At 40.9% G+C, this 26,023-nt stretch overlaps 1 protein-coding gene and 1 long non-coding RNA gene across 2 annotated transcripts in view; one reads left to right on the forward strand and one right to left on the reverse strand.

Moving 5' to 3' along the window:
- The window catches only part of TNKS (tankyrase), a 219,638-nt gene that overhangs the window by 186,626 nt on the left and 6,989 nt on the right, over positions 1-26,023 (forward strand). The window contains exons 20-26 of the mRNA XM_003805333.7: positions 66-148; positions 9,021-9,141; positions 10,634-10,731; positions 12,230-12,304; positions 13,215-13,320; positions 13,766-13,952; positions 17,590-17,746. Coding sequence (XP_003805381.1) covers positions 66-148; positions 9,021-9,141; positions 10,634-10,731; positions 12,230-12,304; positions 13,215-13,320; positions 13,766-13,952; positions 17,590-17,746 — 827 coding nt within the window. The remainder of the gene's footprint in view (positions 1-65; positions 149-9,020; positions 9,142-10,633; positions 10,732-12,229; positions 12,305-13,214; positions 13,321-13,765; positions 13,953-17,589; positions 17,747-26,023) is intronic.
- Positions 1-26,023, reverse strand: part of LOC134730959 (uncharacterized) — a 40,633-nt gene that overhangs the window by 13,338 nt on the left and 1,272 nt on the right. The window lies entirely within an intron of this gene.

Consider the following 26,023-nt stretch of genomic DNA (forward strand, 5'->3'; position numbering starts at 1 on the left):
ATACTGAAATTTTCTTTATATTTAGAGAATTCTTTCTGAGAATCTTTAATATGTTTCTGTTTTAGTTGCTGGTCTTGACATGAATATCAGCCAATTTCTAAAAAGCCTTGGCCTTGAACACCTTCGGGATATCTTTGAAACAGAACAGGTAAATACTCTTGTATATATTTGAGTCATTTAAATTAAATACTAAGATTAGGCTGGATGCAGTGGTTCACACCTTAATCCCAACACTTTGGAATGCTTCGGCAGGATTGCTTGAGCCCAGGAGTTTGAGACCAGCCTGGGCAACAAAGCGAGACCCCCATCTCTACAAAAAAAAAAAAGTTTTTAAGTTAGCTGAGCATGGTGACTTACTGGGCCCCTGTAGTCCTAGCTGCTGAGAGGCTGAAGCAGGAAGATCATGTGAGCCCAGGAGTTGGAAACTGCAGTGAGCTGTGATTGTGCCACTGCATTCTAGCTTTGGCGACAAAACAAAACCCTATCTCGAAAAAAAAAAAAAAGAAAGACTTATTAATTGCCACCCACCTCTTCCTCTTTTGCTTCTTACGAGCTATTCTTAAACCCACAACACATTTCTATAAGAAGCCAGAGGAGCCCAATATTTTATACTTCTCCCCAAAATTGTCTAACAAATGAGTCTTTATTTTATCTTTATAAGCAGTCTAGCACTATGCATTTTATTACATGTCAAAACTTAGACCATGCAACTACCTCAAAAGAATGTTTTCATGATTGTCCTTGGTTGGTTGTTTCCGAAAAATGTCAGTCTTTATTCATCTCATTTCATTATTCATGTGACTAGGCTCCTGAAGCAGTTGCCCATTAATTTGGAAAGCACAGTATTATTTAGACAAGTGCACTTTTAAAAAATTGCCCCTTTATGAAGTTTCTGTTGTCCACTTGGAGTCTTAAATAATATTAAACCAAAAGTTGGCCATACATTCCAATAGACCCACCCTATTTTGGGATCCATCTTAAATGTCTGTGAAGGTCTAAGGATGGAGTCATCATTAGGGCATTTATGAATTAGGATTCTTCTGTTTGTTTTACTGTTTTCATACAGGATAAGGGGTTGTAATATTGTATGCTTTCATTATTATGATCAGCTTTAAATATTGAATGATGGTAAGTCCTGAATTTAAATGGACTATTGATATACATTAAATTTAAGAATGGGAAAGGTGTTTAGAGAAAAATTATTCTCCCAGGTGTAGGGATCACCCTTGTATAATAACACCCATGTTAGTCCTCCAGCCAAGGAAGATATCTTGTTACAATTTGGGACAGGTGTAATAGAATGCTTGTAACTTAAACTGTGCCAAAATCTGCCCGTAGGTATAATTCCTTTGTTTTCGGCTTACGCTTACGCTTACCCTGTTTTGCACAGAGATCTAATCTCCAGTCTACATATGTATTTAGTTTCAGAGGACTATACTCCCTACAGAGGCTGTAGGGGAGAATCTATTCCATGCCTCTTCTTGCTTCTGATGGTTGGCAGCTTCCTTGGCTTGTGGCCATGCTACTCCAGTCTCTGCATCCATCTTCACATTGCCTTCCTGTCCTCTGTATCTCTTCTAAGGACATTTGCATTGAATTTGAGGCCACCAGTATAATCCTGGGTGATCTCCTCATCTCTAGACCCTTAACATAATTTCGTCTGCAGACACTTTTCTTCCAAGGAAGGTGACATGCACAGGTTCTGGGGATTAGAACATAGACGTATCATTTTGAGGGCCACCATTCAGCCCACTACAACATAATATGGCCCTATATATCTTTTTAAGACCTAGTCAGCTTATCAGAGGTGTCACCCTTTCAATCACCCACCTCTACACATCTTCCCCTATTTTAGAATAAATCTGTTTTTTCAATTATTCTTTATATGACATAATTTTCCAATATTTCACTGGCATCTTTGTCCCATTATGGTTCCCTTCTAGGCTTATAGTCAGTTTGGAGTTAACTTAAAAACCAGGTCTTTTTTCTTTTTTATATCAATTATACTGTTAAGATTTTTCTTCTGCTTTCTCTCCTTTTTTTAGCTACATTTTTTCATTATAGTTCATCTTTAATGCTCTTAGTGATAAGAACAGCCGAGTAGGGATAGCACTGGACTAAAAGAAGACCTTAATTCTAATTATTTTTACCCTCTTACTAGCTGTGTAAAATTGGGCTGAATGACATTTATCCTGTCACTTCCTTTACCTGTAAAACCTAGTGCTTACAAATGTTCAGAGAGTTAAAATCCTCAGTAATATTGTGCTGCTGTGTCAGCTTTTAATACAGTGATGCATCACAGGTGCCTTTGGTCTAATGGTTAGGACTTTATAGACTGCTGTCTATAAAATCATTTTCTTTTCCAACCATTTATTCATCCTCTGGTTTGGAGCTTTCTTAGGACAATATCCTAAACAGTAAGAGTGCTTTATCCTTATTCCCTAACTGAAGGTGTGAAAGCTGTTTTAAAACCATTATACTCTGCTGTTCCCATATTACAGCTATAGCTGTTCTTCCCAAATCATTTCCACAATAATTGTAAAATTTCAAACACATCTTTGCTAAATAAACCAAAGACCTTAACTCAAACAAATAATTCCAATTTACTGATGAAAGTTTTCTAAAGAATGTTCATTTTTCTTCTTTTAGTCAGTATGCATTATAAATTTATGTGTTCTTTTTTACTTTATATCGTATATTCTCATTGTCAGTAACTGACTTCCTGTGGCGTATTTATCACATTTTATTGATTTGAATAGTTTAATAGTTTAGTCTCCTAGTCACTCCTTCTGACAGCTTGTCCTGGTTTCATCAGTTTCATTGTTCTTTTTTTACTGCAGTTTCATTCTGAGTAAATGGTTCCATTGATTTTCTTTTAGCCAGAATAATTTCTATAGCCTTTTCTTGATCAATACGTAGACGATTGCATTTAATGTATATTACCAAGCACAGTTCTTTCCCTCCAGACAAGTGATACTACCTTTCTTTGTATTGAACTGTGTCTGGCCCAATCGTCAAGCAATCAAATTTATTTTTATTTTAATTGCAAATGTTATTTATCTAGCCTTCCATTATAAATAAATTTAATAACCTTTTCCATAACTTTAACCCTTAGCATTTTCTCCCATTAACATTCTATATCAGTAATATGTGATGATGGTCAACGTATTTGTATAGTCGGGGAGGAGTGAGGGTGCATGCATTGAACTCATTTAATTCATATCTGTTTGGCTTAAGCCGGGGGAGCCATTGTTTTCTGATGCTCTTTGACATGCTTATATGTCTCATTGCCTGTGTTCCTACTCATGGATGCCAGTCGGGTGTGAAATGTAGTTATTTTACTTCTGGTCCCAGAAGAAAACCTTCTACACATCATAGCCTCACCTCCTGTCTTCACAGTTACTCTCTTGGAAGTCTCTAAACTAAATTGTCCTGTTTCCCATAGATACTTTGCCAAGTTCTGTGTTAAATAATATAGTATCCTTTCTAGTTAATGAAATATAGTACCCATGTGACTTTGGCCCTTCCTTTATAACATAGCTTTCTACCTATGAACATAGATAGGTAGGAACACTTTTTATATGGGACAGACAGGTTTTATTTACACTGCAATTCCTAGAACATAAATGCTATCACTTGGAAGACTGCTTGTGGACATTTTTATGGTTAACCTATGTATTTTCATGAAAAGTGACCAGATAAATTTTGATCTCAAATTCTTGAAGACAAAAGCGTGGCCACCCGTAATTCATTGTGAACTTGATTATAAAGTTAGTTCTTATTACTACTGCTGTACCATAGAACCTTTTAAGCCCAAGCAAGAGGACGTCTTTTTCATTAAAACTAGTTTTCTCTCCCCACCCAAAGTAAAATGACTCTCAGAAGCTAGACGTAGCTCTTTTTGCAGTGACCTTTGCTTTATGTGCAAGATGACTTTAACTGACACGTGGATAATCTTTATTCTTAGTAATTTTATTTTAATGTATACTAGATAGAAATAACTAGCCCAAGAAGCTTGTGATTTCCTCAGTATAATAACTAAGTCAAGGTTTTAAAAAAGGAGCAAGTTAATTTAAATATGATTTTCAGAAAAAAAAAGTCTAACAGCTGATAGGGGTATATATAAAATTCCTGAGTCTTGAAGCAACATGTCTAAAACCCAACTAACCTGCTTTCCATCCAGATATTTCTATTTCTTTTGTTGATACGAAAGTCTCATAGTTACCCAGCTGCAGAATTTTGGAATAATCTTACTTTCATTCCTTTTATTTTAACCATTTCTATTTACCAGGCCCTGTAAATACAGTTCTCCAGTTGCTTTCAGATTCATCCCTTCCATGCCATTTTATCTTCTTCTTATTCCCAGTTGCCTTCCCTTCCAAATCTGCCCTTCATAATGCCAACAGTCTCATCCTCCTAAAATACAACTTCGATCATATTACTCTGCTGAAAAGACTTCCCAGGGCCTTTGGTATACTTTTTTTTTTTTTTTTTTGAGATGGAGTCTAGCTCTATTGCCCAGGCTGGAGTGCAGTGGCGTGATCTCAGCTCACTGCAACCTCCGCCTCCCAGGTTCACACGATTCTCCTGCCTCAGCCTCCTGAGTAGCTGGGATTACAGGCATAGGCCACCATACCCGGCTAATTTTTGTATTTTTAGTAGAGATGGGGTTTCACCATGTTGGTCAGGCTGGTCTCAAACTCCTGACCCCGTGATCTGCCCGCCTTGGCCTCCCAAAGTGCTGAGATTACAGGCATGAGCCACCACACCTGGCCAGCCTTTGGTATACTTCTAAGCCTCTTAGTTTGATAGATAAGGCCCTTTAAGATCCTCTCTGTGCCTGCTGCTCTGCTGTGCTCCTTTTAATCCTTGATACATACTCTCCTGTAACCATTTTGAACTACAGTACTTAAGGTCCCTCAAATACTCTGTATTCTTTTAACTGATTTTCCCTTTGCACATGCTATTCCCTCTGTCTTAAGCACACTTCCCTCCTTCCCCTGACTGATTAGCTCCTGCTGCTTAGCTGAATTATGACCTTCTTCTGAGAACCTTTCCTCATCTCCTTCCTGCTCCTTCCTTCCCAGCCCCCCTTGCAACCCTGACCAAGCAGGTCACCTTCACGAGAGTTCTCTTAGGGATTGTCCAAGACATTGACCCACTTTTTGTTTCTTGGTTACCTCAAGTAAATAGCATGAACTTTGGTTAGCACTCTGTTTCATGGCCCCACTCTTTTACTATCAGTTATTTGGACCAACTATGTAACTTTCCAACTATAAGGGGTTGTTTTATAATTAAATGAAATATTTAGTTACTTTTTAAAGAAATATATAGCGTAAAGAAGGTACTCATTAAACATTTTATATGTGAATGAGCTAACATAAATCTAAATTTCTTAGCTTTTCATTTAAGGTTTTTCAGTGGCCACTGCCTGATAAATATGTGGACAAATTGGACACCATGTAACTCACTGCAACTAAATTTAACATTTAATCATTTTCACCTTCTAGTCATCCTTTTAAAGAATATAAACAGGGAAAAGACAGATACAGCTATACATCTCAGCTCTTCTGTGTACTATTTTTATGACTTCTCTAAGTACCAGTGACCTCATAAATACATTAATAGTACTTCATTATCTGTCATTGTGAGGATTAAATGAGGTAATGTAAATAAAGTGCTTGGAACTGTGCTTGTTATATAGCGAGTACACAACAAATATTGTGTGGATGGTGGTTGGATGATGAATGGTTGGATGGAATTGCAAGAATAATGTGTATTTATATTCAGTTGCAAGTATAGAAAGTTGTCCCATTCCCTTTTTGTTTTTTTTAGATTCCACAGGTTGATAGCTTTTCATCTCTTCTATCCTTCAGGATAGCCTAATAAACATTTTCTTTTTTTTCTTTAGTTACTTATTTTCATATGCATTCCTTTTGTGTGACTGTAAGTATCTAATTGGATAAATGCCAAGATAGCATAGGTAGATCACTTATCTACTGCTGTGTAACAAATTACCCAAAACTTAATGGCTTAAAAGAACAAACATGTATTATTCCACAGTTTCTGTATGTCAACAATCTAAGCATGGCTTAGTTGGGTGCCTCTGGCTCAAAGTCTGTCCTGAAGCTGCAGTAAACTGTCCAACAGGTCTGCAGTCTCACCTGGGGACTCACCTGGCAAGGGCGGGGACCCACTTTCAAGCTCTCTCACAGTGTTGGTTGACTGGCCTTGATTCCTCACCTGTGGGCCTCTCCACAGAGTGACCTTATGGAGTGTTACTTACCTGTTGCTGCTTGATAAATTACCGCAAACTCAGCAGCTCAAAACAGCACACATTTTGTGAGTCAGGAGTCTATGCACAACTTAGTTGTGTCCTTTGCTTCATGATCTCTCACAAGGCTACAGAGCATTAGCCAGGGTCACTATCTCATCTAAAGACTCTACTGGAGAAGGATCCCCTTCCATACCCTCACGTGCTTATTGGCAGGATTCAGTCCCTTGCAGTCTGTTGGACTGAAGCCCTCAGTTCCTTGCCATGTGAGCCTGTATAACATGGTTTCTTGCTCTATCAAAGCCAGCAAGAGAAAGATGATCTGCTAGTCACTTCTCATCACCATTGCTGTATTTGCTTGGTTAGAAGCAAGTCACTAGGCAAGCCTGCACTCCAGGGGAGGGGAGCACACAGGATGTGATGTAAGGAGGTGGGAATCATTGAGTCTGTCTGCCATAGCGTGGCAGCCAGTTCTTCTAGGGTGAGCAGTCCAAAGAGTGAGCGCCCAAGATGGAAGCCACAGTCTCTTTATTACCTAATGTAAAAAGTAATTTCCCATCACTTCTGCTGTATTATATTTGTTAGAAGTGAGTTCATAAGTCTGTCTCACACGGGGAAGGGATTACAGTGAAGACACAAATGCCAGGAGGTAGGAGAGCACTTTCCACGTTAGGTGTGAGAGCTCCTCTCAGCCTTGCCTTCTAAACTAAGTGACTTGCTATCAGTCTCTTCAGGTTGTTTTGTTGGTTTGGTTTGGGTTTTTTGTATTCATTTTATGGTTAGAGCTATAAAATGAATAAATATATTAAATATTCTCCATTACTCCTCTAGAACATTGTAGAGAATATTGTGTTTTGCTGGCCTGGTGTCTGCTTCCTCCAGATGTGCACTATATGTATCAATCCAGAAAAGTCTGACGAGGGCCAGGCGCGGTGGCTCACGCCTGTAATCCCAGCACTTTGGGAGGCCAAGACGGGCAGATCACGAGGTCAAGAGATCGAGACCATCCTGGCTAACACGGTGAAACCCCGTCTCTACTAAAAATACAAAAAAATTAGCCAGGCGTGGTGGCGGGCACCTGTAGTCCCAGCGACTCGGGAGGCTGAGGCAAGAGAATGGCGTGAACCCAGGAGGTGGAGGTTGTAGTGAGCCGCTGAGATCGCGCCACTGCACTCCAGCCTGGGCGACAGAGCGAGACTCTGTCTCAAAAAAAAAAAAAAAAAAAAAAAAAAAGAAAAGTCAAGTCTGAGAATTCTCTAAGTTGAAGTTACCACATAGATATGAGACCCTTGGTTTTAAACTGAAGTTAGTTTAGAATATTTAGAAGAAAAAAATGGGACATCAATAACATAGTTTCCAAATTATATTAAAATCATGTCTAGCTAAGAATGTAAAGCCTCCTATTATTTTGTGAACTATTCCATCTCAAAGATGTGTATTTCAGAACTGGGGTTTTTTGTTTTGTTTTGTTCTGTTTTTAAAGCTCTGCTGAAACCTTTCTTTTGGGTGATTGGATGTGAATTGCCCGCTTTGCGCAATGAAGCAATTATTGCTTAAATGGCCACTTAGAAGCAATATAGAAAATTATTTCCAAAGAACGACTGATATATGCTCATTTCACTGGAAAGATCAAACTCATATTTTATTCTGACAAAAAAATCAGCAGAGGTCCAGGCCTAATTTGTCAGTTTTTTAAATGTTACTTGCAAGTTAAAAGTGGAAAAAAGCGATCTTGTTTGAGTTGGAAACTGAATGTCTATAAAAGGATTTCTTGGTTTTCCAAGGCAGGGGAAAATCAAAGACTAATCTTGTAGACTAGTATTTGGATTGTCACAAAGCCAGCTTCATCAGGGCTGGAAAATTGCATGTTCAGCCTTCAAGAAATGTGGCTACCCGAGTTCATCCTGTGTGTTCAGAATATAGCCACTGGGTGGTAGTAGAGTCCCAGCTACTTTAGTCCATAAAGGAATTAGGTTATTTTGACCCAACTAATCATCTCCATTTTACAAGGATGAATAACCAAAAGTTAAAAACTAACCAAAAATTAAAAAGCACTATGTTGTATAAAAACAGAATGTATTTTAAGGAGAAGGGATTAAGTCTGAGAATTTATGAGAGAGTTTAAAAAGAATCTAATTTTCTTATCCAAATTGGAATTTTAAAATGTAGCCTCTTTAAAACAGTTTGTAATCTAACCAAATACTTGAGATGTCAATCTCACTGCTTTTTAAGGCAGCCTGTCCCAGGCTTGAGTATTTCTTAGCACTGAGAAGTTCTTCCTTATCTTCATCTAAAAATTGCTTTCTCCTTTTCCTGCGTTGTTTACTTGGCTGAACGCCTCTCCCTTTCCCCCACCGTTCATTTCTACTCCCTGCTGGATACTGGGATCTGGTGTTTTCCCATTTTCAAGCTACTGATTCCTCCTCTATCTTGAGGCAGTCAGTAGATGATAGAACAAAATAATCTAATGGAAATACAGTGATGATCATTTTGTATTTCTATAGTATTGTTTCTCCCTTTTTAATTCTCATGGACAAAAAGCAAATCAAGGAGTACCTCAGGTAAGCAGAAAAGCTGATGAGACTATCAAGACAACTTTAAAAAAATTGTAAGCTCATGTTTATAAAGGGAACAAAAGAATTTTCTTAATTTGAATGGTACTCATAGCATTGAAGGCAATTGGAAAAGCTTTTGTCCTCTTAAGAACTGTCAAAGATATCACAGCTAATTTTGTTTCATTTTTCAGATTACACTAGATGTGTTGGCTGATATGGGTCATGAAGAGTTGAAAGAAATAGGCATCAATGCATATGGGCACCGCCACAAATTAATCAAAGGAGTAGAAAGACTTTTAGGTGGACAACAAGGTAAGCTATTCAGAAAAAAAAAAATTTCAGAAATCAGTGGTACAAGGTAAGTATTGGGGCTGATAATTGAACTCAGGCAGTCCAATCCCAGAACCATACACTGAACTATTGTACCTCCTGTCCCTTCCCCGTCTCAGTTATTGGCCTCATGCTCCCTCTAGCTGGAAAAATCTGAGTCAGTCTTCCCTGTCTCCCAACACTTTGTATCCTCAATTTTTCTGGAATCTCTGTACTTCTGTCCTTTCCCATGACTGTCACTTGATCCAAGCCACCATTCTCTCTCGTGGACTGTCCCAACCACCTGGTTTATCTCCAGCCTTTACATTTGCTTCCTGCTTCCTTCCAGTACCTTCTCTACAATGTGAACACAATCTTTTCAAAATGATTATATGATCATATCACTCCATTGCTTAAACCCCTGTAATAGAATCCTGTGTCTTTTAGGACAGAATCAAACATTCCTAACATGGTTTTTTACAATCTAACCTTTCTTAACTTGAACTTTCCTCCCTCCCACATGACTGTCAGCTTTGTCTTTTTCCATTGTACTTTGCCATTACAAGCCTCTTTCCCCTCTGTTTTTACCCATTTCTCTATTTGTTAGAAGCACCTTCACTATAGGAAAGCAAGGAAGGAGAATCTACAGAGCTAATCAAATTATAAAAGAATGATGTGAAATTCAAACTGGAAGATTTTGTGCTTGAGTCTTGCTTATTTATCTGTATTTTAGTTCATCCATGAAACTAACAAAGATAATGTGTTTTAAAGCAATTGTAAGTGGCTATTATTTCAAGCCATCTTACAAGAGTTTTTAGAGGATAATTTTTATATTTTAGATCTGACTATATTGTGATGTCAGTGCTTGTTTTTCTTTTGTGTCAGACATAGCTTCATGTATGTTCATGATAGAGTTTAATTCAACAAATATTTGTTGAACCCTGCAGTCTGTACAAGAAGCTCTATAACAACAGATAAAATGGGGCTGGGCGCGGTGGCTCACGCCTGTAATCCCAGCACTTTGGGAGGCCGAGGCAGGCAGATCATGAGGTCAGGAGATTGAGATTATCCTGGCTAACATGATGAAACCCTGTCTCTACTGAACAAAATACAAAAAATTAGCTGGGTGTGGTGGTGGGCGCCTGTAGTCCCAGCTACTAGGGAGGCTGAGGCAGGAGAATGGTGTGAACCCGGGAGGCGGAGCTTGCAGTGAGCCGAGATCACGTCACTGCACTCCAGCCTGGGCGACAGAGCGAGGCTCCGTCTCAAAAAAAAAAAAGAACAGATAAAATCAGTCCCCAAACATCTTCATTCTTTTCTCCTGTCTTTGAGTATATTTGTTTAAAGTAACCGAATTTATCAGGTTCAAATTGCAGATAGTTTAGGTTTGTTCCAAAACCTCAATTACTTATTATGATTTTTTTTTTTTTTTTAATAAAATAGAGCCTGAGTAGTGTAGACTTTTGTTTTATATGTTAATTTTTCTCTCCGACAGGCACCAATCCTTATTTGACTTTTCACTGTGTTAATCAGGGAACGATTTTGCTGGATCTTGCTCCAGAAGATAAAGAATATCAGTCAGTGGAAGAAGAGGTAATATACATCAGAAATCTTTCATTTGCTTTTCTTGAAATCTGTGGATAAACCTGTTTTTCTGGAAGTAACCTCGTCTTACATTGCCTTGCGGTCACATGCCTATTAATGAGTCTGTCTTAGCCACTGTGGTAGAATATTGCCAAAATTAAAATATGACGGCGCCCCATGGTTTTCACATCATAAGCCTAGGTTTTCTAATGCATGGGGCCCATCTGTCTTTTTATTCTGGAGATTTTCTTGAATCTCATGCAAAATAAGGAGCCTATTACAACTATTTTCTTATATTGTTACAGTGCCACCTAAGAATGACATAGAATGAAAAACTCTTGCCTCATAGAGAGCAAATATGTTCTCATCCTTGTTTTTATGCAGTTATAAATGTGACTATAAAATAATATGCCTAATCGTCACGTATGCTTCTGGGTCTGCCTCATTATTCTGCATAACATTTTTCCAGTCACAGTTCTTCTGAGCCCCTATGAAGGCTGTTTGTGTGACCCTCCTGGTGGTCAGATGCCAGTGAGACTCCTGCTCCACTGACGGCTTATGCATAAACAAACAGCCTAATGCCATTGTTATAAGTAAGCTACCCAATTGTGTTATGCATATACCTAGGCAGAAAAAGGTATGCCTAATTCTTGTTTGTTTGTTTAATTAGTGCTCATTTTATTTTCATTCCCAGGCTAGGAACTTCCATAGGGAACTCAGGACCATGACCCCAGGGCTGTATTCCAGCTCATACTTAGCGCATCAGGAAGGCATCATGGGGTCCGGTGTCTTACTACCTAATTCTCCTAGCAGTTAGTACATTTTGATAACAATGTCAAAAATGTAGTGACTCTTCACAAGTGAAGCAGTAAGGAAGAGAATTCATTTTATTGAGTTAATTCTCTGAGAAACTTAGATCTTTAAAACATTTTTCTTTTCCATAATTATTTTTAATTTAGAGAGTAGTCAGAAGACAGTTATTCCCTTTAGTAGTACATTATAGTCAATGTCCCCTGGTCCGTGTAAATATACTTAGAGATCCCAAGCTGAAGACTATTGAGATAATATGGAATATTTCACCTACAGAACAAATATTTTTTAAAAATTGTTTATTTTTAGCATTTGTCCAATGGGCATTAATTGAATGTAAGGAGTTTTAATCAGAGTGTTAGTTCTTCTTCTCAATAAGATAAGATAGTAATTGTAGATGACTTAATGTGTTTTTTAATATGTTCCCCATTGTGTTTACAGAAAACTCTTTTAATATGTTGCCCCATTGTGTTTACAGAAAACTCTTTCAGAACTTTTATTTAAAAGTAAATAGAAAGTGCATAAATTTAATATTTATGTTTGAAATTATTTTCTCACCAAAAATACTTATCCACTAAACTTGTTCATCAATTTATAGTGAACTCCTATTTATTTATTAATACTGAATTTTAGACTCATCATTGTCTAGAATTACACACTGGGATGTTTTTATAAAATCAGTTATTTTGTTCTATAGATGCAAAGTACAATTCGAGAACACAGAGATGGTGGTAATGCTGGTGGCATCTTCAACAGATACAATGTCATTCGAGTAAGTTTTTAAAGTTTCATGGTGAAAACTGGATTGCAAGGCTTGCCTAAAAACCAAATCTAGACAATGAAAAAAGTTTATTAAGTCATATTTTCAAACTGTGAAAGATAATTCGTCACCTATCTGAAGTCAGATAGCACTCTTCTCACTACAATATCTCTAAGTAACTCCCCAAGACAATACATCACTAAAAATAGAGACATTCTGAAAGCGCCAAAGCTACAAACAGGAGGCTAAATCAGCTTGTACTAGTGATACTTACATGGATATTGGTCTCCCTGCTCATGCACAAATACAGGCCATAGCTGACAATAATGTTTTTTATCATTAGAAAGTTGCATCAAAGTCCTGGATCTTCAATCTAATTGAACCAGTAATTACCCCAGAATACATATATTTCTTAATCTCGGTATCTTAATTTATAATATGGAACAGATGACTCAAGCTTTTTACAAAGGGGTATCATAAAGATGAATAAAATCTGTAGAGAACTGGTTTAACCCTTTGAGTTAACAGACCTGTAAAAGTTATACTGGTACATATCAGAATAACCCAGGGAACTTTTTTAAAAAAAATACAGATTTACAGATCCCCATCTCCTAAAATTTATTAAGTCTGGGGAGATGCCTAAACATAACCTTTTTACCTATTTTTTTTTTTTAATCCTGAGGTGATTGATTTAGAGGTAACAGCCAGGTCTGGTATAGAATAACAAAAACTGTAACTGAAAATTATGTCACTAACAGCTAGAGTATTTTCTGAATTACACTGACATGGTAGCTTTATCACTTTTAAATTATGTCTTAAGCAAAATAAAAATTGAACCTTCCTAAAAGGAAAACATACTTTTCATTTTAAATCATAAATGCACATTTCACCGATAATGTTTCTTTCTTCTTCATCCTTAAAGATTCAAAAAGTTGTCAACAAGAAGTTGAGGGAGCGGTTCTGCCACCGACAGAAGGAAGTGTCTGAGGAGAATCACAACCATCACAATGAGCGCATGTTGTTTCATGGTAAGCAGCGTGGCAGGGACGGTGGACGTCTCCCTGGGCCTTTGCAGGAGTCAGTAAAGGGAAAAACCTACGTTAAATTGACTATAATACGGTTGTGTTAAAAATGGGTTGTTTTGATTATTTTGTTCAAATAAATAATTACTTCTTGGTACCAGCTTTCTAATGTATCACACATTAGTACAGACTTTCCAGTGCATATACAGTGAAAATACTTGATCTAAAATTATTTTAGAACTTAAATTGCCAATTGAGCCACCTAGTGAATTACTTTTGTTGTAATTTTGTACTAGTACATTATTATGTATAATAGACCTTCTTAGAAAATACTTTTCATTTATACACCATTCATTTCTTAATATTAACCTGCCCGATGCAAATAGTGTGCAGGTAATTGAGCTTCTAGAAAAGTGTTCAAAAACGAATCTTTCTGTCTTCGTATTTCTAGGTTCTCCTTTCATTAATGCCATTATTCATAAAGGGTTTGATGAGCGACATGCATACATAGGAGGAATGTTTGGGGCCGGGATTTATTTTGCTGAAAACTCCTCAAAAAGCAACCAATATGTTTATGGAATTGGAGGAGGAACAGGCTGCCCTACACACAAGGACAGGTCATGCTATATATGTCACAGGTAAGCATCTTGCCATTAGTGTAACGTTTCCCACCCCTAGGTCACGAACCAAATTGTCTTTTTTTTTTTTTTTGAGATGAAGTCTTGCTCTTGTCACCCAGGCTGGAGTGCGGTGGCACGATCCCGGCTCATGCAACCTCCACCTCCTGGGTTCAAGCAATTCTCCTGCCTCAGCCTCCTCAGTAGCTGGGATTACAGGCACCCGCCACCACGCCCAGCTAATTTTTGTATTTTTAGTAGAGATGGGGTTTTGCCATGTTGGCCAGGCTGGTCTCGAACTCCTGATCTGCCCACCTCGGCCTCCCAAAATGCTGGGATTACAGGCATGAGCCACCGTGCCCAGCCCCAAATTGGTTTATCAGGCCCTGCAGAAGTCACAGATTATCCTCAGTCTTGCATCCCAGTAAATCCCATTGGTTCTGGGAATGGGTGGGAACAGCTGATCAGCCTCTTCTGACAGGAGCAATAACAACAGAGCAGATAACCAGGGGTAAAAACCGGGTACATGGCCTCCAGTCATGGGTTATGATAAAACTCCCTGCATCTTGGCTTTCTCCCTGGGCTTCACTTTTCTTCCTTTGTAATCAGAATATGGCAAGGCTAAGGATGATTTCTGTGGAACAAAGAACTGCTAGCTCTAGTCACGTTTGAATGAAGACACACTTCTATAAAAAACATAGACTCTTTAATTTACTTCTGATGTTGCTGGTGATGTTGTTGTTTTAAGGCAGGATATATAATTAGCCTTGGCAACTTAAAATATCAACAAATGAATATTGGCCTTGTTAACAGACTTTTAAAACTCAAAAATTGGCGAGAATAATGGTATAATCTCTGTGATGTCAGTGGCGAAAAAAGTACTTTCCCTTTCCTTGGCAATGAAAAAATACAAAAGAATTATACTGTACAAAGATTGGGATTTATTACATTTCTGTGTAAACTTACCAAATGCATTCTTTTTAACAAGCCAGGTTAATAAGATATTTTGTAATTTGGTTAAGACCTTAAAAAGACCCAAATAATTTCAGAACAAGGATCTCTGAGGGAGAAAAGCCCCAGTAACCTTGAAATTGTGATTATTGACCTTAAAACTTATCTCTCAATTGTGTTTTGAACAAAATTATTGCCATCAGCCATTTGGAGTCGGATGTCATATATCCAGAAGGAAACTTCCTTCCATGAAGACCTCTGTGGTTAGGAATACAGAGATATTTTCGGCTGGGCACGGTGGCTGACACCTGTAATCCCAGCACTTTGGGAGGCCGAGGCAGGCAGATCATGCCGTCAGGAGATTGAGACCATCCTGGCTAACACAGTGAAACCCCGTCTCTACTAAAAATACAAAAAAGTAGCCGGGCGTGGTGGCAGGCGCTTGTAGTCCAAGCTACTCGGGAGGCTGAGGCAGGAGAATGGTGAGTACCCAGGAGGCGGAGGTTGCAGTGAGCCGAGATCGCGCCACTGCACTCCAGCCTGGGTGACAGAGAGAGACTCCGTCTCAAAAAAAAAAAAAAAGAATACAGAGAAATTTTCAAGAATATATAGCATGTAAAAGTATTTTTGGGTTTTTTTGTTTGTTTTTTTGCTTCAAACCTAATTCCTCTGGAGACAAAAATGAACCTAAATAAGCAATAAAAGTGAACCTCAATGAAAATTAACAATCGCTCATTAAAATTAGACACACAAGTTTAAGTCTTAGCCAGGATTTCTGGAAAACAGAGCCTCAAGCAAAAGCATGTGACTAGTATTTGGCCAGTGCAGCCCCAGGGAAGCAGGAATGAGGGCCCAAAAGGAACTGAGGTGGAGAAGACAGCAGAGCAACCGCAGTGAGGTGCATTCATGAGCTGGCCACAGTCTCATAGTGAGTGCAGTCGATTGCCCAGTCCATGAGGCATCTCCGGAGAGGCTGTATCAACTACGGCATCTCACAACAGTAGTATATCAGTGAGAGAAAGAGACGAATTTGTCTGCTGGCTCCTGTCTTGCATTTGTCAAAATTTGCCACCAGGGCTAATTGGTAACCCTACCATTTAGGCTGCTGCGTCTGCAGAATGCACCACAATGCACCAGACAAGCCAGTGAGCAGACTTGAGCCAGCTCTCTACTTGCCCATCTGCAGCTGCAGCTCACCGCTGGCTGAGCAGGTCCCACATCATCTCCTGCCTCGGCAGCAACAGGCGAACCCTGGGGCAGGAAGCAGAAGACCAGGGCCTGTCAAGTTCACCTTTGTGTGACGTAAGAGACTAGCAGAATCTAACGACAACATAGCACTGCCACAAATGTAGAGATGGAGCTCAAAAAGCCTCCTTCTGATGGAGAGCAAAGCCCTTTTCTCTGGGACCTGCAGGAGAATATAGTAGACCAAGCCAGCATCCCAGAGGATCATCAATAGCATCCAACTCAAAAAGCCAGTCCAGATAAGACCCAGTTGTCCTGGATCCAGCACAAATTTTAGTTGATTCAAAATAAAATCTCTGGTTACTTATAACACAAAGATTCTACTCCATTACTAAAAACAATTTGACTGAATTATAACTGTTTACATTTAACAGTGTGATCATTTGTACTAATTTGTAAAAATGTTTATTGCTTATATTAGAGATTAGCAGACATTTTCTTTAAGGGATATATAATAATTATTTTAGGTTTTGCAGGTCATACAATCCCTGTCACAGTAACTCAATTCTGCCCTTGTAGTGCAAAAGCAACCACAGACTATATGTAAATGAATGCATGGCTGTGTGCCAATAAAATTGTATTTACGAAACCAGATTGCAGGCTGGATTGAGCCATGGGCTATAGCTTGCTAACCCCTAGTGTATATAATAGACTTTCTTCCCAGTCAATCTTTCTTACTCTGTGATACTTAACATCTGCTCTAATTCATGTTTCACCCAGACTATTATGATTTTCAGCCATACATTTAAGCTAAGTACTTTTGTTCATGATCCACTTTTATTATTACTGTTTACCTCATCCCAGTTTCTACTTTTTTCCCTGTAATGAATAAACCCAATCTTAATTTCAGGTGTTGTTTCCATCAGCTTATTTTCTTCACTTTCCACCTACCCATCCATGCAAGAGCTCAGTTTTTTCTCTGGTTTTTTCCCTTTTTCCACCAGGCAAAACTTACTGGCAGGCATTTTCTTTTTTTTTTTTTTTTTTTTTTTTTGAGACGGAGTCTCGCTCTGTCGCCCAGCCTGGAGTGCAGTGGCGCGATCTCGGCTCACTGCAAGCTCCACCTCCCGTGTTCATGCCATTCTCCTGCCTCAGCCTCCCAAGTAGCTGGGACTGCAGGCGCCCACCACCACACCCGGCTAACTTTTTGTATTTTTAGTAGAGACAGGGTTTTTACCGTGTTAGCCAGGATGCTCTTGATCTCCCTATCAGGCATTTTCTATGGCCGATTCCTAAGCCATACCAAAACTACTTTAAACTTTAAGTGTAACTATTGAGTCTGGTAACTGTTTATAGTAAATCATTATATCAAATTCCATCCCATTCCTACTCATAAATCTGAAAATGACATTTAAATTAGCTTGCCTTATGTTAAATTTTTAAAAAATTAATAGATCTAGCAGTTATATTATTGTAAGATTTAAAGCTTCCTTCAAAGCATTGTTTTTTTCTTTTTCCTTAGACAAATGCTCTTCTGTAGAGTGACCCTTGGGAAATCCTTTCTGCAGTTTAGCACCATGAAAATGGCCCACGCGCCTCCAGGGCACCACTCAGTCATTGGTAGACCGAGCGTCAATGGGCTGGCATATGCTGAATATGTCATCTACAGAGGAGAACAGGTATGTTACTCATCAAACAAGCATAACCAAGTTCACAAACATGTCACTAGAGCACAGAGACCGTGTAAGACTTGAGAAACTTTTCAGTGAAATATCCACCACACAGTGTGCTAGTATTAATTACTTCAGATACAAAATAAAGGTATCAAAATAATTCTTTGACATCAACTTTTTACCTAAAACCCATTAGTAGCTGTCAGCCACATAACACAGTGTGAACAAGAGAGCAGCTGAGAAACAAAGGCTTGGGCTCTCATGCCGTTTTGAGGCCTGCAGCTCTGAACTAATGCCTTGTGCCACTTCATGTGCAGCATGCCAGGGCAGCTGCTATTAGTGGGTCTTCATGGATGTACCTGCCACAGGATTTGTCCAAAAACAAAAACAATTTGTCTGAATGTAACTGAACTTCAAATGAATACCATAACTACAATAAAAGAGAAAAATAAAGAAGGAAATAACTAAATATATATAACCTATGAAAACAGTATTTTACACTGTGCCTTCAGTCATGGGCAAGGTAGGGAATGCTGTTGGGGAAAGACTGACAAAGGAATCCTGAACTCCTTTTAGTAAATGTGTTGATGGCGATACTGTGGGCCAAACAGTGAAACTCTTAGGCATATTATAGGATTGAGCACATGAGCGGATGTGTTGATGTATTGATTTGAGGAGCCAAAATTCTCATGGTAGAAGAAGGGACATACAAATATGGAATGGAGAAGGTAAGAAAGACTCTTAGGGTGGACTGAAATTGGAAGTATTACTATGACCTCATGGTTTCTAACGTGTGTGTACACTCATGTAAATTTATGGGTAAGTAGTAATATAAGCATGTGTGTGTATATGAGAGAGAGAGAAACCAAGGAAGGGAGGGAAGGAGAGAGAGAGACAGGAAGGAAAGGAGGGAGAGAAGAGAGGAAGGGAGGGAGGAGAGAGGAAGGAAGGAACAGAGAAGAAAGGAGGGAGAGAGAGGAAGAAGGGAGGGAGAGAGGGAGGAAGGAAGGGAGGGAGAGAGAGCAAGGGAAAAAAAGGAAGGGAGGGAGTGAGAGGAAGGAAAGGAGAGAGGAAGGAGGGAGAGAGGAAAAAGAAATGAGAGAGAGGAAGGGAAGGAAGGAAGGGAGAGAGAGCAAGGGAAAAAAAGAGGAAGGGAGGGAGGGGAGAAGGAAGGGAGGGAGCGAGAGGAAGGAAAGGAGGGAGAGAGGAAAAAAGGAAATGAGAGAGGTAGGAAGGGAAGCAGGGAGGGAGGGAAGAAGGAAGGGAGGGAGGGAGAGAGGAAAAAAGGAAATGAGAGAGAGGTAGGAAGGGAAGCAGGGAGGGAGAGAGAGAGGAAGGGAGGGAGGCAAAGAGAGAGACAGAAAGGGAGGGAAAGAAAGGGAGACAGATACTAAGGAAGGGAGGGACAGAGGAAAGGAAAAGGGAGAGAAGAAGGAAGGGGGAAAGAGAGATAAAGGGAAGGAAAGGGGAGAGAGAGGAAGGGAGGGAGAAAGACAGAGGAAGCAAAGGAGAAAGCAAGAGGAAGGAAGAGAGAAAGGGAGAGAGGAAAGAAAGAAGGGAGGAAAAGAGGAAGAAAAGAGGGAGGGAAAGAGAGAGGGATGAATGGAGGGGAGAGGGAGGAAGGGAGGGAGAGAGAGAGGGAGGAAGGGAGAAAGCGAGAGAGGAAGGAACAGGGAGTCAGAGGAAGGATTGGAGGAAGGAGAGAGAAAAAAAGGAAGGAAGAGAGAGGAGAAGGGAAGTGGGGGGGGAGGAAGGGAGAAGGGGGAATGAAGGGGGGAGAGAGACAGGGAGGGAGAGAGGAAGGAAGGGAAGGAGAGAGAGCTAGAGAGCGGAAGGGAGGGAGAAAGTGAGGGAGAGCAGAAGGAAGGGATGGGCAGAGAGTGGAAGGAAGGCAGGGAGAAAAGGGAGGGAGGGAGAAGAGGGAGGGAAGGAGGGACAGAGAAAGAGGGAGGAATGGAGGGAGAAAGAGAGGGAGGAAGGGGGAGGGAGGAAGAGAGAGGGAGGAACAGAAAGGAGGAAGAGAGGGAGAAAGAAAGGGAGGAAGGGATGGAGAGAGGAAGAAAGGAATGGGGGGAGAGAGGAAGGAAGGGAGGGGAAGAGAGGAAGGGAAGGAGATAGGAAGGAAGGAAGGGAGAGAGAGGAAGGGCGGGAGGGCTAGAGAGAGGAAGGATGGGAGGGAGAGAGGAAGAAGAAAGGAGGGAGGGAGAGCAGAAGGAAGGGAGGGAGAGAGGAAGTGAGGGAGAACAGAAGGCAGGGAGGGAGGAAGGGATGGAGGGAGAGAGGAAGGGAGAGGGGGAGACAGAGAGATGAAGGTAGTGAGGGAGAGAGAGGGAGGAAGGGAAGGAGAGACAGGAGAAAGGAAGGAGAGAGGGAGGGAGTGAAAGAGGAAAGAGGGAGAGAGGAAGGATGGGAGAGAGGAAGGATGGGAGAGAGGAAGAGGAAGGAAACAAGGGAGGAAGACGGAGGGAGAGGGGGGAGGGGATACAGAGGGATGAAGGGAGGGAGAGATAGAAGAAGGGAGGGAAGGAGGGAAGGAATGAAAGAGGGAGGGAGGAAACAAGATGGAAGAGAGAGAGGGAGGAAAGGGGGAGAGGAGGGAGATAGAAAGGGAGGGAGGAGAGAGGAAGGGAGGGAGCAAAAGAGATATGAAAGAAAGAAGGGAGAGAGGGAGAGACAGAAGAAGGAAGGTAGGGAGGGAGGGAATGAGAAAGAAAGGGAGGAAGGAAGGGAGGGAGCAAGAGAGCGTGAGGAAGGAAGGGAGGGAGAGGGAGGAAGGAAGGGAGAAAGAGCAAATGGGAGGGAGAGAGGAATGAAGGGAGGGAGGGAGACAGAAGAAGGAGTGAGGAATGAAGGGAGGAAGGGAGGGAGGGAGACAGAGGAAGGAGTGAGGAAAGAAGAGAGGGAGAGAGAAGAAAGAAGGAAGAAAGGGAGAAAGAAGAGAGGAAGGGAGGGGGAGAGAGGAAGGACGGAAGGAAGGGAGAAAGTGAGAGGAAGGAAGAGAGGGGGAGAGGAAGGAAAGGAGGGAGGGAGAGTGGGAGAGAGGAAGGAAGGGAGGGAGAGAGAAACGAGAAGGGAAGTAGAGGGGGGAGGAAAGGAGGGAGAGGTAGAGGGAGGAAGGAAGGGAAGGAGAGAAAGAGGAAGGAAGGGAGAATGGAGGGAAGGAGGAAGAGAGAGAGAGGAAGGGAGGGAGTAAGAGAGAAGAAGGAAAGGAGAGTAAGGGGGGGAGAGGGAGGAGGGGGAGAGAGGGAGGGAGAGAGAGCGGAAGGGAGAGAGGAAGGAAGGGAGGGAGAAGGGAGGGAGAGAGGAAGAAATGGAGAGAGAGAGGGGAAGGTAGGGAGGGAGAGAGACAAAGTGAGAAGAAGGAAGGGAAAGAGAGAAGAAAGGGAGGGAGACAGGGAGAGTGGAAGGAAGGGTGGGAGAGAGAGGAAGACAAGGAGAGAGAGGGAAAGGAAGTGAGGGAGGGAGACAGGGAAGGAGGGAGGAACAGATAAAGTGGGATGAATGGAGGGAGAAAGGAGGAAGGGTGGGAAAAAGAGGGAGGAAGGGATTGAGAGAGGAAGGTAGAGAGGGAGAGAAAGGAAAGGAGGGAGAGAGAGCAGAAGGAAGGGAGGAAAAGAGAAGGGGAGGGAGGGACAGAGAAAGGGAGGAATGGAGGGAGAAAGGAGGAGGAATGGAGGAAGGAGAGAGAAAAAGGAAGGTGGGGAGGAAGGGAGGGAGGCAGAGAGGAAGGAAAGGAGAAGGAATGAAGGGAGGGAGAGAGGAAGGAAGGGAGAGAGATGAAGGGAGGGAGGGAGGAAGAGAAGGGAGGGAATGGGAGGGAGGGAGACGGAGGGGGGGAGAGAGAGATAAGGCAGGGAGAGAGACAGAGAAGAATGGAGAAAGGGAGAGAGAAAGGGCGAGCAGAAGGCAGGGATGGAGAGAGGAAGGAAGGGAGGGAGGGAGAGACAGGGAGGGGGAGAGAGACGAAGGAATGGACGGGGAGAGAGAGAAAGAAAGAAGGAAGTAAAGAGGAAGGGAGAAAGGAAGGAAGGGAGGGAGAGTGAGGATGGAAGGGAGGCAGAGAGAGAGGAAGGAAGGGAGGGAGAGAGGAAGGTCAGGAGGGAGAGATGGAAGGAAGTGAGATGGAGGCAGGAATGGAGGGAGAGAACGGAGAGGGTGGGAGAGAGGGAGGGAGGGACGAGGGAATGAGTGAGGAGGATGGAGTGAGGGGAAGAGGTGTACGGAGGCAGAGGGGGAGAGAGGGAGAGAGGGAGAGAGAGAGCCGAAGGAAGGGAGGGAGAGTGAGGATGGAAGGGAGGGAGAGAGAGAGAGGAAGGGCAAGAGGGAGGAATGTAGGGTGAGATGGAGGAAGGAAGGGAGACGGACAGAGGGAGAGAGAGAGGAAGAGGTAGAGGGAGGGGGGAGGAAGAGGTAGAGGGAGGGAGAGAGGGAGAGAGAACGGAGAGGGTGGGAGAGAGGGAGGGAGGGAGGGGAGGGATAAGGGAATGAGTGAGGGGAAGAGGTGTAGGGAGGCAGAGGGAGAGAGAGAGGGAGGGAGGGGGGAGAGTGAGAGGGAGGCAGAGGGAGAGAGTCAGAGAGGGAGGGAGAGGGAGAGAGGGAGGGGGAGAGTAAGCGAGAGGGAGGGGGAGAGAGGCAGGGAGAGGGAGAGAGTGAGAGAGGGAGGGAGAGGGAGAGAATGAGAGGGAGGGAGAGGGAGAGAGTGAGAGGGAGGGAGAGGAGGAGAGTGAGAGGGAGGGAGGGAGAGGGGTAGAGTAAGAGAGGGAGGGAGAGGGGGAGGCAGAGGGAGGGAGAGGGGGAGGAAGAGGGAGTGAGGAGGATGGAGTGAGGGAGGGAGGGAGTGGGAGGGAGTGAGAGGGAGAAAGAGGTGGGAGGGAAGAAGGGATAGGCAGAGGGATGGGGGAGGGAGAAAGGGAGGGAGTGAGAGGAGACAGGGAGGGATGGAGGGGGAGGGATGGAGGGGGAGGGAGGGGATGGAAAGAGGGAGGGAGAAACAGGGAAGGAGGGGGGGAGGGAGAAACAGGTAAAGAGGGGTAGAGGGAGAAACAGGGAAGGAGGGGTGCAAGGAGGGAGGGAGAAACAGGGAAGCAGGGGTGGAGGGAGGGAGAAACAGGGAAGGAGGGGTGGAGGGAGGGAAGGATGACATGGGACTCATCATGTACCCATTATTAGACCAGGCAAGAATTATTAATGGATGCTAAATAGGGGGATTGTTTCACTAAGGAGAAGAATATTTGCGTGGTTTTCTTATTACAAACTTACTTTCAAAGGGGGCTGGGGGGAGTAGTAATTATATATTGGAGAAAGGGGACAATGCCTTGACCAGATAATCAAAATCAACATCACCAGTGAGGGACAGATAGGCTTATATTGTCTCTCTAGGTGGATACTCTAAAGGCACGACATCTCTGCAGCATTCCAGCCAAAAATACATGATGTAAGTCTAATCAAAATGAGGAATGTTTTACTTTTTTTAATGTTGAAAGATTGTATTCTTCAAAAATGTTAATATTATAAAAGAAAGGCTGTGCTAACTTTCCAGATTACATGAGGCCCAAGAGACATGAAAACTAAGTTAACCTTCTGCCCCCAAACTGCATCCAGTATTGGAAGAGAAAGTACATTATTAGATCAACTGACAGAATTGGAATATGGACATTAAATAAAAGGATTATATCAGTGTAAAATTATAAGTTTGATTCTGTACTTATGTAAGGCAATATCTCTGTGCTTAGAAAATATATACTGGCATATTTAGGGATAAAGGACCATGATGATATATATAACTTGTAAACGTTTTGGGGAGAATGCGTGTGCGTGTGTGTGTGTATCTAGTATACAGGGATAGGGAAGGGGCAAATGATAAAGCAAATGAGATAAATAAAACCTTCCCAAAGGTAGATCTGGGTAAGGTTATGTAGCTGTTTTTGGTACCACTTTAATTTTTGCAACTTACTTGTAAGTTGGTAGCTGTTTCCAAATAAAAAGTTTATAAAAAGGAAGGAATAAATTTGTCATATTTTTCTGTTTAAATCATAAACCTTAAACTTCTTCTAGAAAAGAAGCTTTTTTTTACTTTTATTCAGTAATTAATTATACTTCTAGAAATTTGTATTGGAATAATCAGTGATAGTCACAAACACACACTATACACATGAATATATGAATAGTCATCACTGTCTTATCACAATAAAAAATTTAAACAACCTAAATATTAAGCAAAAGCAGAATTGTTAAATAAATATATTCATATGTCTGGTATTATTTAACATTTACATAATATATACCAAACACAGATTCACCCACAGCATAAGAATATGGTTATCACTGGGTGATAATGAGTGGTTTCAGTTCTCTTTACCATATATTTTAAATATACTATAAGTTATCTCTGATTCACCCACAACATAAGATGGTTATCACTGGGCATTAATGAGTGGTTTCAGTTCTCTTTACCATATATTTTAAATATAAGTTATCTGTAGTGGTAAATATTTATTTCATAATTGGGTACAAAGAAATAATAAGGAATACTTAGAAGATAAGTATAAGTTTACTTTTCTGAAATTTACTAATTAACCATCTCCCAGGTAAAATTTGACTTGATAATTTAGTCAGAGTGTCTCATGAAATAATTTTAGAGAGTGATTAGTACAAAACTTATTTGAAAGAAAAAAAAATGCCTAAATAAAAAAATGCATTCAGCATTTATTTTATTTCCGGGGAGGATAATTGCTCTTCCATATTCAGGTATACTTGTACACATGGATCGTGTTAACTGTAGTGTCTGCTAATTGAGTACTTTCTCATGAGCAGTTTTTGCTGATTTTATAGGGAAGTTTTCCTTTGCTAACTTTTATTTCATTCTCCTTGGTCATACTCTAAATCATCTTTCACTCTTAATGTTTAACTTTCAAAAACACACACATGTTTTATGTGTTTTTGATTGAGGATGACTTGAGTAGTAGTATTCGTTATTGGTGGGAATGTTTCTTTCTTGAAGATTGAAAAGATATATTGAAGGTTAACTGAACTGTACTTGGAAAGAAAAATGGCTCTGATTATAACATATGATTGGACTTAAGATGTCAGTGGTATTTGTATATGTTGTACTTTAAACTTCACATTGGACATGAAGGAGAGGTGTTCTCTGCTCATTGGTTGCTCCAGAGATTTCAGCTACTTTACTGAACTGACGTGAACAATGCAGAATTACTTAACCTGGAAAAGAAAAGACTATAGAATAGAATGATTTCTAAAATGGTTTCCAAACATACAGAATCATTCAAGAGAGCATGACAGTCCCTTCCTCACCTCTATGAGACATAAACTGAGAGCATTTGAATTTAAATTTTAGTGTTAGGGATTTGGATTAAGAAGAAAATTCAGAAAATGAGTTAGCAGAAGTGGTTGTGTATTTAAAAAATAAGTAAATAAACACATACATACATCCTATGCTGGTATAACCAGCATGGATTTAAAGTGACCTGACCGAAAATGATGGTTTTTGGTCCATCTTAGGCCCTTCTAGTTCTGCAGTTTAGTCATTCCCTTACCCTTAATCCCTCTGGACTGTAATTGATTAATTAGTAACTTAAAGGGTACACAGAAACAATTCAGTAGCCTAATCATTAGGAACCGGGAGCATTTAGATAAGGACCTTTAAGCAACTCATGCCATTAGAATCTTAGAATCCACCTGACTAAGATGGACGTGTGTCAGGGATCCCCTTAAATCATGAGCTACCTAAATGCAGACACCGGCACTATTGACTCCTTTGCTTCAACAGCTTTTCCGCAAGTAAAATGTCATAGAAAGTATTATAGATATTAAACTTCACGCGGATAAAAGGAAGTAGGGGTGGGCATCCACTCATTTTTTGACACTCAGCATATGCCAGCCTGCGTTCTTTTTACATTTCTCCTGTTTTTGTCTGTCCGCATGGTAAGCTCCTTCACAGCAGGATCCACATCTCACACCAGAGTGTTCTTATGTGGTAGATGCTCAATACACGGATGCTGGTGATAAATAGTTTTCTTGACCATTAAGCCACCTGGTTGATTAATTAGTGTTTTCAGTTTTTACCAGTATGTGAGCTTTGCTAGATTTTTTATACCCAACTCTAGAATTAGCAGGAGGTATCTGACCTAGATTGTTTTAGTAAACCATTTCAAAAAGTAAGTGTATGTCTTCAGATCAAACTACAGATAGTTTCTTTTGTGAGAAACTGTAATATTCTCACAAAAATAAAAGTACAGACTGGTTACTGAGACTTCAGACTAGAAA

This window comes from Pan paniscus, chromosome 7 (assembly GCF_029289425.2).
Source record: "Pan paniscus chromosome 7, NHGRI_mPanPan1-v2.0_pri, whole genome shotgun sequence".
Taxonomy (NCBI): Eukaryota; Metazoa; Chordata; class Mammalia; order Primates; family Hominidae; genus Pan; species Pan paniscus.